The sequence below is a fragment of the Leopardus geoffroyi genome, chromosome D2, assembly GCF_018350155.1.
Source record: "Leopardus geoffroyi isolate Oge1 chromosome D2, O.geoffroyi_Oge1_pat1.0, whole genome shotgun sequence".
Classification (NCBI taxonomy): Eukaryota; Metazoa; Chordata; class Mammalia; order Carnivora; family Felidae; genus Leopardus; species Leopardus geoffroyi.
Genome location: NC_059334.1, coordinates 6,544,583 through 6,561,622, shown reverse-complemented (window position 1 = coordinate 6,561,622; position 17,040 = coordinate 6,544,583). Strand labels below are relative to the sequence as shown.

The 17,040-nt window shown below is 42.9% G+C and overlaps 1 protein-coding gene across 2 annotated transcripts in view; it reads right to left on the bottom strand.

Moving 5' to 3' along the window:
* Positions 1 to 2,536: 2,536 nt before the first annotated feature.
* The window catches only part of A1CF (APOBEC1 complementation factor), a 76,992-nt gene continuing 62,488 nt past the window's right edge, over positions 2,537 to 17,040 (bottom strand). The window contains exons 7-12 of one of the 2 annotated variants that reach the window (XM_045439416.1): positions 15,582 to 15,679; positions 11,965 to 12,238; positions 9,815 to 10,020; positions 7,281 to 7,417; positions 6,173 to 6,315; positions 2,537 to 2,767 (exon numbers count right to left, since the gene is read on the bottom strand). In XM_045439416.1, coding sequence (XP_045295372.1) covers positions 2,616 to 2,767; positions 6,173 to 6,315; positions 7,281 to 7,417; positions 9,815 to 10,020; positions 11,965 to 12,238; positions 15,582 to 15,679 — 1,010 coding nt within the window. In that variant the 3' untranslated portion in view covers positions 2,537 to 2,615. The remainder of the gene's footprint in view (positions 2,768 to 6,172; positions 6,316 to 7,280; positions 7,418 to 9,814; positions 10,021 to 11,964; positions 12,239 to 15,581; positions 15,680 to 17,040) is intronic. The other variant, XM_045439418.1, reaches the window with a different exon arrangement.

Below are 17,040 nucleotides of genomic sequence, written 5' to 3'. Positions count from 1 at the left end.
TCCTGTGGTTAACTGTTCATTTTGATTAAATTTAAAACTCCTCTGGATGAAACCTTCTATTTTGCATTGACGAGACATGTAGAAGGAATCTTTTCTATTTTCAGAGATTTTAAAGAACATTAAAACTTTTGCTCTTGGAGTTTGGAATGCTTTTTTGGACTCAGTGGGAATTTGCCTGCCCCAATGTAATTATTCTTTTTGAGTATAAAAGCAGGTCTGTCCAGGAATGTAGATTTGGACCTCAAAATTGCTTATGGAGGAATTTTTCACTTCCTCATTTTTAAAACTAGTTTGGTCCAAAAGTTAGTTTGAAGCCAGTATGAATTATATTCAAATTTGTACTTTTTATGAGACGAATATGTGTAAAAATATGATTTGGCTATTTAGAGAAATTTTTCTTGCATTTTTCTATTTAATGAAAAAGAAATAAAAAAGGAAGACATTAAGGGTTGAAGACATGGTTGAAATGGAAAGATTATGGCCATTCCCAAAGTTAGTTGCACATTGAAATCACCTGAGATTTTTAAAAAGTACCGAGAATATCACCCCGTGGTATCCTTTTGTTTTTTTTCCCAACGTTTATTTTATTTTTGGGACAGAGAGAAACAGAGCATGAACGGGGGAGGGGCAGAGAGAGAGGGAGACACAGAATCGGAAACAGGCTCCAGGCTCTGAGGCATCAGCCCAGAGCCTGACGTGGGGCTCGAACTCACGGACCGCGAGATCGTGACCTGGCTGAAGTCGGACGCTTAACCGACTGCGCCACCCAGGCGCCCCACCCCGTGGTATTCTAATGTAATCCATATGAGGCGCCATCTTGGTAAAGGCATTCTGAAAAGCCTTCTGGGTGTTTCTGATGTGCAGTTAAGTTTGGGAGCCACTATCCTAGGGAATATGAGGATCAAAATGTAAAGTTGAAAGCACCGGGTCTTTCAGAGTGAGCTTAGCCTTGAGGCCTTTGATACCTGATTAGAATTAACAGAACTGAAAGGTTACGAGGACTTTTAACTCTTATTGGAATTTAGCTGATTTTGATTGGAATCTGGGCTGATTTTGGATCCCAGGATCCCATTCAAGAGTTGACCAATGGTTCTGTTCTATGTTTTCATGTGTATGTCTTCCTTTGAGTCCTGTAGAATTTTTACCAGGGCCAAAGGATTTTTTTAAATGGCAATTCTGGTACTGTAGGTCTTAAACCACTAATGAGACTGAAACAGTAGTGATAGGTGTTTGGAGTTCAGAGCTGGGTTATTTCTATTTTGATACAGACGCAGTCATTTACATGTATGGCAAGAAAGTAGAGCTTTCTGCTCCCTCCATCCTGGTTTTTTGTAGCACCCGTATCCCTAGAAGATGTTCCTGGAGAGAGGCCTGAAGCCCTCGAGGATTTTGGTAAACAGCACCCTGGCTGGGTGTCTAAGAATCAGCTTCTGATCAATCGGCAGTGGTGGGTGTAAGGTTTCTGTGCTGAGTTTGAGACCAAAGGGCTCAGACACGGTAAAGCTGTCCGATACTTGTTGAAAACAGAAGGGAGGAAAGGTAGAGGATTTGTGGGCAGATTTCATGCGAGTGGGTGAGACAGTCCAAGGCTGACCCCACGTCAATATAACAGTCTCTGAATGCCGGACGGTGGACTGGATGCTGCAAAAAGTCCAAAGAAATGAGAGTGGATCTTCACTCCTCTGTTTGAAAAGACTTCACAGCCCCTTTGCTGAGTATGAAAAAGCATCACAAGTGATGATCGGTAGATCTGATGCGCCTTTTTATGGTATTAGGCACGAGCCACGTGAGACAGATATGAAAACAAATCAATGTGAACAAGCGAAAAGTTTACAAGGAGAAGTCCTTTAACGCTGGGGTGATTACTGTGTTGGGGACCATTGGCAAGGATGGGGGTTCCAGGGAAGGAGAGGTGCGGGCCGATGAGTTTAGTAAACAGTGGGCCCGGGTTCATTTTATCGTTACCTGCAGCACATCACGCTTACTTCTAGGAGGTCCCCAGGGGTCAAGGGGGCCACGAAGATGCTGACCTAGGACAGACTGACCCGGGGCATTTTTTGGATGGAAGTGATGCTGACCCCATCAGACCTTGGGCAGTCTTTCACGGACCCCAGCCTGAGGACATACCCCACGTGGCGGGCAATGCGAACGCCTTTCAAAGAGCGTCCTCCCCCGCCCCCACCCTGCCTGTTTGTGACTCTCTGTGTCACGGAAGCAGCTGTGAGCCCAGGTTAAGACTCTGGAATTCACATGGCTTTCTTTGTTGTTTCTGGCCCAGGTCTGCTGACCCCTGAACGCTTGCTGGTTAATAGGTCTCTCTTTACACTGTCAGGGTTCAGAAACCCATCACCAGGTCCCTCAGGAGCCTGGGAGAAACGACTGTTGGGACAATGGTTCTTTAGCTTTCTGTTAGACAAAAGTCTGCTTGACATTTGATTTCACTGGGAATACAGCCTCCTATCATGATTCTACAATTAGTATACACTAACCAGTCTCGGGCAAGGCATCGCTTTAGGAAAAGTATTACTTGTGATCGTAAGGAAACTGAGTGAGAGGTTTATTTCTTCCGGATAGAGTTGTATGTGTCTTATTCTTAAGTTAAAAGAAAGATATCTTCAGAAGGCTCCATATCCATCCCCTCGGGCAGTCACTGCAAAAGTGGGGTAGACCTCATACGTCGTATACGCTGCTAAGTCTTGTCCAAGGGTCACCGCTTGCTTGAGCTGGGCCGCGGACACAGGCGCAGTTGCGTTAGGGACAGCGTATCCTGGAGAAGGAGGCAGAGAGAGCTTCAGCAAAGGCATCTGGGTGTCCTCCCTTTTGGTTAACTGTCTTCTTTTTGGGATATGAAAGTTTGACGTCGCTTAAAGCCAAAAGTTTAATACGTCCCTCTAAAAAAGTGAACTCCTGGGGCACCCGGGTGGCTCAGTCGGTTACGCGTCCGACTTGGGCTCCGGTCTTGACCTCGCGGTGTGTGAGCTCAAGTCCCGCGCCAGGCTGTCTGCTGTCAGCCCAGAGCCTGCTTTGGATCCTCTGTCCCCTTTCCCTCTGCCCCTCTCCCACTCTCTCTCTCTCTCACAAATCCACATTAAAAGAAATTAAAAAGGGAACTCAGGAGACATAATATCTAGACTCAGTGACTTAGGGGACAGTGTTCCTCGAAGCGAGGTCAACTATGTGTGCCCGATCCACTTCATGCTTGCAGAATCGGAAACACCAGAGATGGAGTCCGAGAAACAGAAACTTAACAGGGTGCTGAGTTAATTACACTTGAGACTTGGGTCTTTATCAGAGGGTCGCAAAATTTACAAAGGAGGAGAGGTGATTGAGAGGTCGGCAGGGCTGGAGGAGTGGGGGCTCTCTGGGTCTGATTTTGTGCCCCCACCCCCATCTGAGTGAAATGTTAAAAACTCATTGCTTTTGTCCAAGAAGGACGTATAGGGAGTAGGTAGACCGGTGGAAAAAATACTGAGCGTTTTCGCGTATTTCTACGTAAGACCGTGAAAGCAAATATGTGGGCTGTTTACATTTAGACCCGACCGTGAAGGGCAAAGATCATCTTGCCTCACCAACAAGCTGTCTGGAGGCCACGATGCTTGTCCTCACCCTCAGACAACTAAGGGGTTTGAGTGGTGAGGAGGCCATCACGGGCAGTCACATTAATATCACTTCTGGCTGATTGACATCCACGTTTAGAGAAAACAGCTATTACCTAAAAGCAGTGTTTCTCTGTTAACGTTTTAGATCAAAATTAAACCGTTTCTGAGAAGACCCAAAAAGTGTGCAGGTGACAAGAAAAAGGGAAAAATATACTTAAGCAACAAACGGGGACCTGAAAAAAAAAAAAAAGAAAAGAAAAAGAAAAAGCCCATTTGGTTTATGTGCCGTGGCCGTCATCCCAACCCCAGACACATTGATTTCTTTCTGGTGGCTTCTCAGGAAGTGGTGGCAGGAAACTGGCTGGACTGTTTTTTTAAAAATTAAATCCACTCCTTGGCTTGAACACTTTGGCCAGTAATGCTGACTAAGGCACGACTGAAGTTCGGTCTGTTTTCCAACGAGATGAGAAATGTGTTACCGATTACTTCCCTGACTTTGGAAATAGTATTTCTAAATAAGTGAGTAAGAAATACACATGTGTGAAGAGAGCGTGTGCATGTGTGCGTGCGTGTGTGTGGTGTAGGTTCTATTTTAGGGATTTTGAACTGTCTTCTTCAACTTGGCTAATTTCCCAAGTGCAAGAGTATTTGGAATTTAAACAGATTCTTCCCTTGTGACCCATTATTCTTTGCTTGACTCCACAGCAAAGTTATAAGAGAGGCTCTCAGATTCTCAGGCATCCCCAAGACAACTCTCATGCCCTAAATATTTTTTACTTCTTGTGGGAGCAAACAGAAGTGAGGACAAGAGCAAACGTTCTTAGGTAAAAGCAAATCTTTTGCAATGTGCAACTGGAAAATTCTGACAGTGGCTCATTTGTTTTTACAGTACATTATTTAAGTGGCTTTGGGGTGCAGCTGTCCACAAGACAGGGGCTGAGCCTTCTCCCAGAACCGAGAAGCCGTGGCACAGGACCCCCAGGAGACTGACATATCAACACCCTGTTGTGTGGGAAGCGAGCACGGGCCTGATGGCCCCAGCGCAGGCCAGGGGACCTGCCCTGTGCATTAGCAGCTGTGGTCTTGGCAATCTCGTGGAGAGATCTTCTCCACGTTCTACAGAACAAAGCTGGCATTGAGGTTACATTCACCGGTTGCAACCTTGCTTGCCAGAATGGAAAACACATTCGCAACTTTTGAGAAACAAAAGAAAATCAGAATGGGCCCAGGTGTTATGTTAGTGAGCAACAGACAGTTCTCACGCCTGTATGTGCCCAATATACAAATGAATGAATGGATTGACAGAAATGCCCTATTTCTGGGTCCAGTCAGATCTCTTAATTTGTCTTAAGGGAGGTATGCCAATGCAGTGACTCATGACCAATTTCTTCAAAAGAAATGAACTTTTATTTGCTAAAACTGAATGGAGTTACTCAACCTAACTGTTAAGGAAAAATTTCCAGAACAAATTTGTCGTCTGGTTTCTTTGAATCTCTAGAGGGTTCACTTTTTAATTGTTAGCATTGGTTGTAGGTACATAATAAATGGGGAAAAGTCTTTTAAATGTGACCCTGGAGGCGTGTCGATCTACAGACAGGCTTTATTCTGAGCAAACAGTGCACTCCAGACCAAAATTATAGAGCAGATTTGGGGCGCCTGGGTGGCGCAGTCGGTTAAGCGTCCGACTTCAGCCAGGTCACGATCTCGCGGTCCGTGAGTTCGAGCCCCGCGTCGGGCTCTGGGCTGATGGCTCGGAGCCTGGAGCCTGTTTCCGATTCTGTGTCTCCCTCTCTCTCTGCCCCTCCCCCGTTCATGCTCTGTCTCTCTCTGTCCCAAAAAAATAAATAAACGTTGAAAAAAAAATTAAAAAAAAAATTATAGAGCAGATAAAATGAGGGCTGATTATCCACATATTGAAAGGATCTCGATCTGTCTCTGACTCTCTCTTGCACACAGAGTTTTTGACTTAAAATAACTTAAGAAATGCATGGTCTACACGATTCTTCCAGAAAGCAAAGCAATGAAAGTCAAGTTGAGTTGAAGATGAGAAAAGTGCAGATACTCCAAGGGCTCCTTAAAAGCCAGTTGACCTTGGCCAAATTACTTCATCATCCCTGTCCTTGGTTCCTTCAGCTCACAATGGGCATTATGCCACAACCTACCTCTGGCGGGGTCCTGAGCGTCACTGATAGAACATACAGCATGCGGAGCATTTAGGTAAGCACCTGGTGTGCCCTGAGCGTTCGAGTGAACATCAGCTCTTAATAGGCCATTCCAACCTCTCTCACTAAAAGTGAAAACCCAAGCCGACCAGATGCAGAGGCTGGCTCTTTCGAGATCATGCTGCTACTCAAGCTGAGCTGAGCCTCGCCCCCGCTCCTCCCCCCCTCCCCCCACTCCTCTCTGTCCTACCTGGATGGTCCACTCACCTGGAGAGCGTCTTTGGTCACAGATGGTGTAAGTCAGATTTCTTGTGGGTGGGGGTCATAAAGAGCTCTAAGGGTCCATGGTCCCAAGGGAGGGTTTCCCAAACACGCTGGGTGGGCTGCCGTGTCCGGCACAATTTTCCGTACCTGGGAAAGCAGCGGCGGCCGTGGGGGCGGTGGGGGCCTCGGCCCCGTCGGTGGGGATGCCCAGGGTGTGGAGGGTGTGCTCTGCCGCGTAGGTCTTGGCTTCGTCCACGTAGGCACTTAGCTTCGGAGGCGTGAAGGGGTGGCTGCAAGACATATCCAGTCGGGGCAGGCATTTAAATTTGGGGTGCTGAGGGCTGAGATGGGAGCAAAGCTCTGTCACTGTTAGTGTTTGCAGATGAGCGGGTAGTGGGGTTTTGTGTGCGTGGTTTTCATTCTCTTTGCATTTAAGACTTGTACGTGTGTGTGTGTGCAGGGAGATTTGTGACCTGACCCAGGACCTCAGCGGTGGGTACGACATTCCTGGGGCACACGCCTAATGCACCACATGGCTGTTCTACTGCGCACGTGAACCAGGAAAGTTCCTAAAACGTGCAGAGACGCGGGCTTGAGGCGGGGATACCCACTCCCAGAGAGGATCTTTGATCCAAAATTTAAGGGACCACGCGCCGTGTCATGATGTACAACGTGGCAATTTCCCGTGGTTCAGCCTGAACGCTGCACAGGTAAAAGAGGGGCGATAGTTTTCATTTCCGTTACATTTTACATCTGAAGTTCTTCATTGGTGGATGAGGCTATGCAGTCTTCATTGTCTGTTTGAAACGTGGGGCCTTTGAGAGGCTGGCACCTCTATCCCCCTACACGACTGGACGTTTGTGTTTAATGAAAATTGAGTAGGCAGTACACTGAAATATTTAGCTTATATACATAGTGACAACGTAGGGGCACCTGAGTTGCCTAGTGGGTTCAGCATCCAAATCTTGACGTCGGCTCAGGTCGTGATCTCACAGTTCGTGGGATCAAGCCCCGTGTCAGGCTCTGTGCTGACCGCATGGAGCCTACTTGGGATTCTCTCGCTCTCTCTCTCTCTCTCTCTCTCTCCCCCTCTCTCCCCCTCTCTTTCTGCCCCTCTCCTGCTCACGCACACCTTCTGTCTCTCTCAAAATAAATAAACGTTTTCAAAAAAAGATAGTGACAAAATACACTCAATTTACTGGAGACTCGTACTCTAAAAATCTTAGAAAATTAGGAATTTGGAGATGTTACGCACATGGCAGGATTCTGGCTGGCCAGGGCAGGAATGGTTATTTTGTATAAGAATAGTTGCCGTTGATCTTGTCCAATGGCTGAGTGCAGCTGATATACCGGTTGTCCCCAGTTATTTTTCTGACAAATTTCTTCTAATATCTATGAGAGTTAAAACAAAAAAAAAAGTGATTTTCCTTCCAATTGTCGTATTTGCACTATTTCCTCAGCTTTCAGGGTTTTAAACTCTAATCTTCAGTGTTGAAGCTAATGTAAGAAAATATAAAACGCCACATGGTTTAATGACTCATACAATTTAAGACGAACTCAACTTGAACTCCATTTAAAATGTTACATCTATTAATTCACGAAAATCGTTTTCACGCCATTTATTCTAATATGTTTTTAGTTCAGTCCATTAGCCATAACTTTTTCTTCTTCTTTTTTTTACCCATAGCTTAATTCTATGATTTGTTGGATGTATTTATTCCATTAAAGAAAAACTGACATTTCAGCACTGTGCGGCTGGATTTCCTCACTACCCTCAATCCTTCTGTCTACAGTGGTTTAGAGAAAATAACCTAAGAATATATTCCTACTTCATGTCGTTTGTCGTAGGGTTTTAACTTTACATTTTCGTAAAAATCAAGGTAAAAAGTTTAATGGGTTACTAGTTACTGGGATTACAACTGCTGACTGTATGGGACAGTCCTTGTCTCTCTGCTCCTGGTGGGCGTTCGTGACTCCACCGTGGAACTGTTAAGGCTCCAACTCTGTTGGTTTGGGTTGGCACAGCCTTTAGTGTCTAAGCTGTAGTTGTAGAGATTCAGAGACAAATTAAAGAACTTTCGTTAGTTGCTAGAGATGGTTCCTTACATATTACTATAAACCACGACCAACTTCTGATCTGGGTTGAATACAAGAAGGAGAGATTGTCCCTCACGCTATGAGCTATAGCTCATAGAACTATGACATGGAATTTATAACAATTACTATTTTTTATTTTCTTAAAAGATTTCCAAGTATCTTAGTTCTTTAATAAGGTGCCTTATTTTAAATTTTAACCCAAGATAGATTGGATGACAAGCTTTAGTGTTTTCTGAGCAAGGCTTCATCATGATTTTATTACAATTAATTTTATTACAATTAATTGGCTTATGTGTCAGCTGTCTCTTACTGGATTGCCATATGAGTTTTGATGGCAAAGACCGTATTATATTCTTTTTTCCATCCCCAGCACCTAACGCAATACGTGGTGCGTGATACATGGCCAATAAATGGCTTTTGAATAAACAAATGGTTGCTGTTTACCACTCTGATAGGCATCTTTATTTTTAACGGCCTGGGTAAGGATAGCAGCAACCTTAGATGAACTAATGTGGATGTGTAAGACAACCATCAATCCTGCAAAAATAGTACTCAGGATGAGCTGTTAGAAAACCAAGTTTCCTACTTGCTTGCAATCATAAGGCCTACTTCCATTAACTTGGGGGCTTATACCTTTGGGCCTGGAGTAGGAATGTTTCCTTTAGGGTCAGACTGTACCTCTGAACAACCGGTTACTGGTTCCTTAGCCAGTGTCTCTACAGGGAGACCATCAGAGGTACTGTACACCCACGGGCTAAGGGTTAACACATCCTGTTTTGTTTTATTTTTACCCCTGTTATTCATTTTCCATACTGGAACAGCTTGTATAACTTTTAATTTTCCAATAATAAAAACCACAGCCTCAAGCAGAAACATGGAGCTGTGGAATGAGAGCATTAAAAATTCCCCATAATCACCGCCCAACTATAATTATTGTAGAAGACTTAATTGGATAGGAGTGATGGCATCTCATAGTTAATATGGGTAATGATATCACCATCGGTAGCGTGGTTTTACCTCTTAAACATAGTGTTTCTGGGGCGTCTGGGTGGCTCAGTAGGTTAAGTGTCCAACTTTGGCTCAGGTCACGATCTCACGGTTTGTGGGTTCGAGTCCGCATCGGGCTCTGTGCTGACAGCTCAGAGCTTGGAACCTGCTTTGGATTCTGTGTCTCCTTCTCTCCCTGCCCCTCTCCCACTCACCTCTGTCTCTCTCTCTCTCTCTCTCTCTCTCTCTCTCTGTCTCAAAAATAAATAAACATTAAAGAACCCCACAGTGTTTCCAATAAAGGATGTCCTTTATTGGCACATAAGAGTGGTCTATTCATTCCCTGTCACGAATACTCTCCATTAGCCTACTCCCACACAGTAGGCATTTATCTTGAGTCAGGGTCTTTGCTGCACTTTATTTGCATTTAAGGTATTGGTTAATAATTCTTAGTAGGATCTTCGTTTTCCAGTTGTTCAGATTATTTAGGGTGTCAAACTTCATTTTTAAGAAGAAGAGTGAAATGGGACAGTGACACTCAACGGCGGGGCATTCTCTCATTGTGTCGATTGGCCGCTTTATCTATGTAAACAAAACAAAACGAGCAGTGGCCCAAGTAGGGATCAAGTCAAATCATTTGACGAAAGGTGTACGAAGGTCTTTGGCCTAACTTAAGGAAACTATCTCCGGAATAACATTACCTACCTGGGGAGCAAGTTTAATTCCCTGGGGTTTTAAAGTGACAGGATTCATTGGGGTGAGCTCCATCCCAGGTAAAAGGTCGTAGAGTTTGTCTTCTCTCTTGTCTCCCTTGACCTGGTATCCACGACCCAGGCCTGTGTAGGTCAAATAGCCACGGCCACCTAGTCTTCTTACTCCCGCAGCCCCTACAGGTACATTCATGTAAATTTCTAGGAATGTAAGAAGGCATTAAACTGAATCAAACCACCAGAAAATCACCCTGAATCTTACTGAAATGGAAAAGTTAGCCCAAGTCCCATTGATTACCGCCCTGACGATGCACAGAAAACTCTAGGATTCTGATGTAATGAAACTCAACAAAAGGTAGGGGTCGCCACAGGTGTGTTTTTGTGTGTTTTCTTTTTGACTGGGGAAGAAAGCAATCTTATCAAAGCCATCATCACTAAGTACACGAGCAACTTTAAAACTTTGGTACAGAGAAAAATTTTGCAACTTCTGTCTGCAGTTAACCTTTTGTTTATATTTTTCTATAGGCTAATAAATGTTGGGAAGGCATTTATTTCAAGATCCCAGCGTGTTATGACCACATGTATTAAAATAAGAGTTGCATTTTTATCTTCGATCAGGAAATCAGAAATGAATTCTAGCTTCCCCAATAGTTCCGTCCCCAGTGATCAGTCGGGAAATGGAACATTGAGAAAACAGGTTTTTAAGTTCGCTATTTTCTGTTTCATGGCCTGTCAATGTGAGGCTTAAATTCCCATTGAGTTTCATTAATAGATTCCTTTTGATTTTTTGTTTTGCTGTGTTGCCACTTTGATTTCCTACTGATGGCATAAAGTTGATAAAAAAAATTAAATTGATTACCCTTCATCCATGAATCTCATTCATTGATTTCCTTTCTTGTTATAAGGTATTTTTTTTCCCTTGGAGTGGAGTTTGTTTTTTTCCTACATTACAACTGGTTGCCAATTTATATTTAACGTATGCATTATTTAATAATAGGATTTCAGATTACAAATTTGTAATATTTTAATGACATAATTTGCCACCACATAGATAGATTATACCGGAGGAAAACCTGATGATTTCCTTAGCATTATAATCTTGGGTAGAGTGATTTTATGATGATTATGGAAATTTTAAGGCTGTTGAAGACTAGGGATCTTAGGATGGCCAACTCAGTTTTCCTGAAAAATAGTAAAACACAGTAAGAGGATAGTTTCCACAGTAATCTGACATGCCCCTTTGCTTCTAACTAAAACCCAAGGATGGGATTTAAATACACAGTTTGTTGTCAAGTTGCCCAGAATGGTTTCATATTTGCAAGACAGAACTGGGATTCTTTTGGCATTAACTACATCCTAGCAGGACCATTCTGAAGGATCCCATTAGGCAGAGACAAACTAGTTGACTAGAAATTTAAAAAAATGCTTTCCTTTTCATCTCTCTTGCTTGAACTGAGCCCAGAACACTGCTTGAACATTTGGAACTCTTATAGGATTACATAGGAAAGATTTATCGTTTAGTAGTCAGTCTTTTTTCTATTTGGACCTTATTATTTAGTTCCCCATATCCTGGAGAAATAAGTTGATTTCCTCACTAGTGTGGCTTTTTAGAAGGCATAGCACATAATCCTGGGGGGAGGTCAAATGAAAGCATGTCATGTGTCTCTTAGAACATGTTTATGATAATTTGATTTATATACGAATAGGCCCCTGAGTCGCCCTCAAAGGCACATGTGCCTTGACGTGTTTTTGCTATTTGACATAACTGGTTTTCATTGGCCCATCCTAGCTTTCATTTGTAAATTTTCTAATGAGTCACAAATGACTGCAATATGGTGGTGGTCCAATGATGAGGGAGAAGCTAACTATTTACTCTGTACAAACTTTATGCACCCATGCGAAGACCAAATGTATGCATTAGACTCCTTTGTGCTATGTCCTGACCAAGTTTTTCCAATAACCAGTTGTAATGTGAAAAAAGATTTTTATGAGAGGACAACTATTGATATAATAATATTTGATTTTTCATGAACAATTTTCCAGTCCTTTTCTCCCGGTGGACCCATCCAATTTGTCTAAGGCTATTGCAATACAAATCATTTGAAATTGTAGAGTTATTCCAGGGCAAGAGCTGATGAGCATTACCTCTAACAGAAGGGGCTCGGATAATGGCCCTGTTGCCAAGATGTCCTTTAGTGGCTGGGAAATGAAGGCTGGGAATTGCTGTATAGGCCTGAGGGGCATAGAAGACAGGAGCTCCAAGGTAGGTTGTGGTGGGATCGTAAACATGGCCCAAAGAGTAGGTGTAATCTCCTTGCAGCATGGCGCCCCTTCCGCCCGTGCCTCGGGTGTACCTAACGTAACTGTCCTTGTCCACTGGTTTGGCTAGGGTCACTTCAATGGGGGATCCATCTAGCACCTGTTGTAGAGAGCAAAGAAGAAACAACATCAGAAGATATAAAGGCAACCCAGTGCGGCTGAGCCCTAGTCTCCTGAGCGTTAGTCAATTTGCTGCTCTGTTCGCTGTTTCGCTTACACATACCTTGTCTCTTTATCGGTTCACGTTTGTGGGTCAGTTGAGTTTTCCTGAGTCGTTTTGTTGGTACATTGCACATAATATGCACCAGGTTTCACAGTGACAAACTGACCACTGTCTTCTGACATACAGGTTATAAATTATGTGAATACAGTCATTGCAACAGAGAGTTATGTGATATTTTTATGAGATATATATGTTTTAAATTACATGTTATGTAATTCTAAGAAATTTTAGGTTAATAATGGGTGGAACATAATCTTTACTACTTAGCACAGCACAAAGAAGGTGAAAGGAAACCAATAAAGAAATCTTATCAGTTGTTAGCATGTTGGCATGGGCAGCCTAGTCAGGTCGTTCCAGCTGCCAGCCAGCTAAATAGCTCACTTCTTCCTCTTTTTTTAATGTTTTGTTTGTTTTTGAGAGAGAGAGAGAGCTAGAGCATGACCGGGGAGGGGCAGAGAAAGGGGGACAGAGGATCCAAAGCGGGCTCTGCGCTGATACGCTGATCGTATGAGCCTGACGTGGGGCTTGAACTCATGAAACGTGACATCATGACCTGAGGTGAAGTCAGACACTCAGTTCATCCCCTTTCTCTCTAAATAGGTTTCCTTTCCTGGCTTCCCCTACAGTATCATCCTGATCCCCCATATTGAAAACCAGCCAATGGCTCCTGCTCACTCCGACATCCAATCAGTTCCTGGATGTTTTCAATTCATGCCCCATAGCCCTACGTGGAGATTTCTCCTACTTTCCTTTCCCGCCCTCCTTCAAGCCCTTATTCAAAATAAGAGAGAGAGAATGGGGGAGGGAAGGGCAGCGAAAGGAGAGAGAGAGAGAGAGAGAGGGAGAACCTTCAGCAGGCTCCATTGTCAGCGTGGAGCCCAATGTGGGACTTGATCCCATGACCCCGGGATCATGACCTGAGCTGAAATCAAGAGTTGGATGCTCAACTGATTGAGCCACCCAGGTGCCCCAAGACATAACATCTTTAAAAAATATACCTAGCTTATCTAGCTGTAAAATTTGGGAACAATTTGAGCCTTTTTCCATCGTAATTATTTCAATGTAATTATTAGCGTTTAATTTATGACTGTCTCTTCTCAGCACTCATCATGTATCCTCAGGAATGTTCTCAAATGGAGAAACTGACCTATGAATTGTTTTCAGAGTAATAACAGCTTTACGGCACTAAATGTGATCGTCGATAAAGATGAGGTGGTGATTTGCTTCATGGACGTGTATTTAAATCCGCATGAATTTCTGCTTTGCAGTTTTTGCATTTTGGAGTCAGTACTTTGTCTCCTCCAGGACTCAAGCATGTCTGTGGACCCCAGATCGGCCCCTAAGCCCAGCCCCCCGTGACCGATGAACCTGCTCTGGGAGGTACTCCCTTAGCTGCTGGCCGTGTCCTTCGGACAAACACCCCTGCTTCCTTCTCCCAAGGAGACCTGCTCTGTCCAGTCCTCTCTCTCTGAGGTTTCCTGTGATGTCTCCCGCCCCTTGTCGCCTTGACCCCAGGGGTGCGGTGACCCTCAGCTCCTCCACTCTTCTGCTTCCCCTTCCCTGCACTCACACTTCTGTACTTAGCCCCTTTGCCAGCTGGCTGCTGTGAGGACTGACTGGTGCAAAGCCCGACAGGTGACGCAGCCCTGCGTGCATCATGTTCTAACTGAATCGCTCTGCTTTCGCCTTCCTTAGTCACTTCTTGCGCTTTCCAAATTCTGTGCCTCGGAAACCGCCTCTCCATTTCCATGTGTTTTGATTTGGGAAATCTGCCCAATTTTTATGGCTTCTTATAGTTACCTTCTTCCCATCTCCACAAAGATTTTCTGATTCTGAATGGCTCATTCCTCCTTCCTTTGGATATACTCACCACTTTTTATGTGTGTATATATATGTGTGTGTGTGTGTGTGTGTATATATATACATATATACACATACATATATATATACACACATACACATACATATATATACATATATATACACATATACATATATATATGCATATATACACATCTATATAATATATATATGAAACTTATTTGGCTGAACTATGAAAGATGTGTGTGTACTTATCTTATATACATATACATATATATACACATACATGTGTATACATACATGTGTATACATATATATACATACACATATGTATACACATATACATATACACATATACATATATATACACATATACATATACACATACATATATATACACACATACACATATTTACACACATATATAATATATATATGAAACTTCTTTGGCTGAACTATGAAAGATGTGTGTGTACTTATTCCTCTGGTAGACTTTTAGCTTGCTGACAAGTATCTTTGGGGTTTTTTTTTGTATCCCAGACATTATTTAGCAAGATAAGTGGTCTATAGAAACGTTTTAGTGTTTTTTTTAAAATATTTTAAAAATTTTATTTATTTTTGAGAGAGAGAGAGAGAGAGAGAGTGTGAGCAGGGGACGGAAAGAGAGAGGGGGAGACACAGAATCCAAAGCAGGCTCCAGGCACTGAGCTGTCAGCACAGAGCCCGACGCAGGGCTTGAACTCACAAACTGCGAGATCATGACCTGAGCTGGAGTTGGACACTCAACTGGCTGAGCCACCCAGGTGCCCCAAAGGGTTTTAATGTTTTTTGCATTGATAAGTAAATATTATATTGGTTTCTATTTACAAGTCAGGAGAAAGGACTTAGAAACTAGCTTTTTCCTGGACCTTATTCTTGGCCAGGTGAAGAGACCCAAAGCCTTCCAGAGTAGGGAGATCAAAACTCTGAAGGCGGACTGACAGCAGTGACCTTGACATCTTTTCTGGTCATCAGCCTCCAAAATACTGCACTACTGAGGTGATAATCTCTCAAAGTAATGACAGAAAGTTGCACCTGAGAAAAACACCTTGAAATAACCTACACCAATACTCCAATCCCCCACTTGGGAAGGAAGTTGAGGGGCAGTGACTTGTTCAAATCAGCCCAAATTAGAGACAGGGCCGGACACAGGAGCCACATCTCCATGGTGTTTTCCGTCGCTGACTCTTCTGTTCATCTTCAATGGATCGAGGCAGTCACGTTAGAGGTAGAGAAAGCCTGAGTGACACAGACTTGTGGGATCGTTCTTTTGAACAAAATTTCCATACCAAACTTGGGTGGGACTTGTGTGTGTGTGTGTGTGTGTATGTGTGTGTGCACGCACATTGTCCTATATTACCTTTCCATTTAAAGCTTTCATTGCCTCAACTGCATCCTCTCGACTGCTGAAATGCACAAAAGCATAGTCGCGGATTTTCTTTACCCTCTCTACAGCACCTGTAAACAGAGAGAAAGTAGCCCCATTAGCAACCTTGAGACAACACCAAGAATGGTACATTTTAGCATTTGGCTTCCAAGAGTATTTGATTTTTTTTTGAGACTTATTATTTAGGTTAAGTTCTCCTTGAGAATGTTTGCTATGTCCAGGTTTACAATTGTACACATTCAGTAGAAGCTTTTGTTTGTAATTTTTTTATATCACCTATATTCTTCCATATTATTATAGATTTGTGTTTTCCACTTCCTAGATTATAAGACCTTTAAGAGTAGAAGCATTGTCTTATTTTATCTCTATATAATGTAAACAATAGTAACTTATACTTGGTAAAATATTTTTTCAATTGTTTTGAACTATTGGTCATCCTATAAATATATATTTAGGCGATTACCTTATAAAATTTTATGGCTTTTCCCCTAGACAAATATTTTATTTCTTTTGATTTATGTAGTACAACTTTAGAATTAGGAGAGACTTTAGCAATGCTTTACTTTAAGCTTTTAGAGATTCACTTGACCTTGGGTGCCTGGGTGGCTCAGTCAGTTAAGTGTCCAACTCTTGGTTTTGGCTCAGATCACGATCTTGCAGTTTGTGGGTTCGAGCCCCGCATCAGGCTTTGTGCTGACAGTGTTGAGCCTGCTTGGGATTCTCTCTCTCTGTCTCTCTGTTCCCTTCCCCCCTTGCTCTCTGTCTCTCAAAATAAATAAACTTAAAAATATTAAAAAAAATAAAAATTCACTTGACCTTAATTTATTTTTAACTTAAAGATTAGGAATCTAAGGTTCCAACAAGGAAGGTGAGCTTGTAAGGGTTCACACAGCTAGGAACTGGAACTCTGATCTCTTAACTGCTTCTCTGATAGTCTTTTGATTAAAAAAAAAAAGGTAGTTTCTGAAAGAACATTTGAAAACCAAGATAGTTCTTTCCCTGCTGTTCATAATATCTACATGTTGGAAGCAATGTAGATATCCAAGAATTCTCCCTTGAGGAACATCTTTTATAGAAGCACTCCTATATGCAAAAGGATCATATATGAGGACGTTAGCTCTCACTGTTGTGGTAGCGAAAATAAAACAACTTAAAGTCCATTCTCCTGAGAGTGATTAAATCTGGTACATTCACATCAAATGAAATAAGTCTTTAGGGGCACCTGGGCGGCTCAGTTGGTTAAGCGTCCAGCTCTTGGTTTCGGCTCAGGTCGTGATCCCACAGTTTGCAGGATGGAGCCCACATCCCACTGTCTGTGCTGACGGTGTGGAGGCTGCTTGGGATTCTCTGTCTCTCCCTTTCTCTCTGCCCCTCCCCCAACCCTCTCTCTCAAACAAAAAAAAAAAAAAAAAAAAAGAAATGAGTCTTTAAA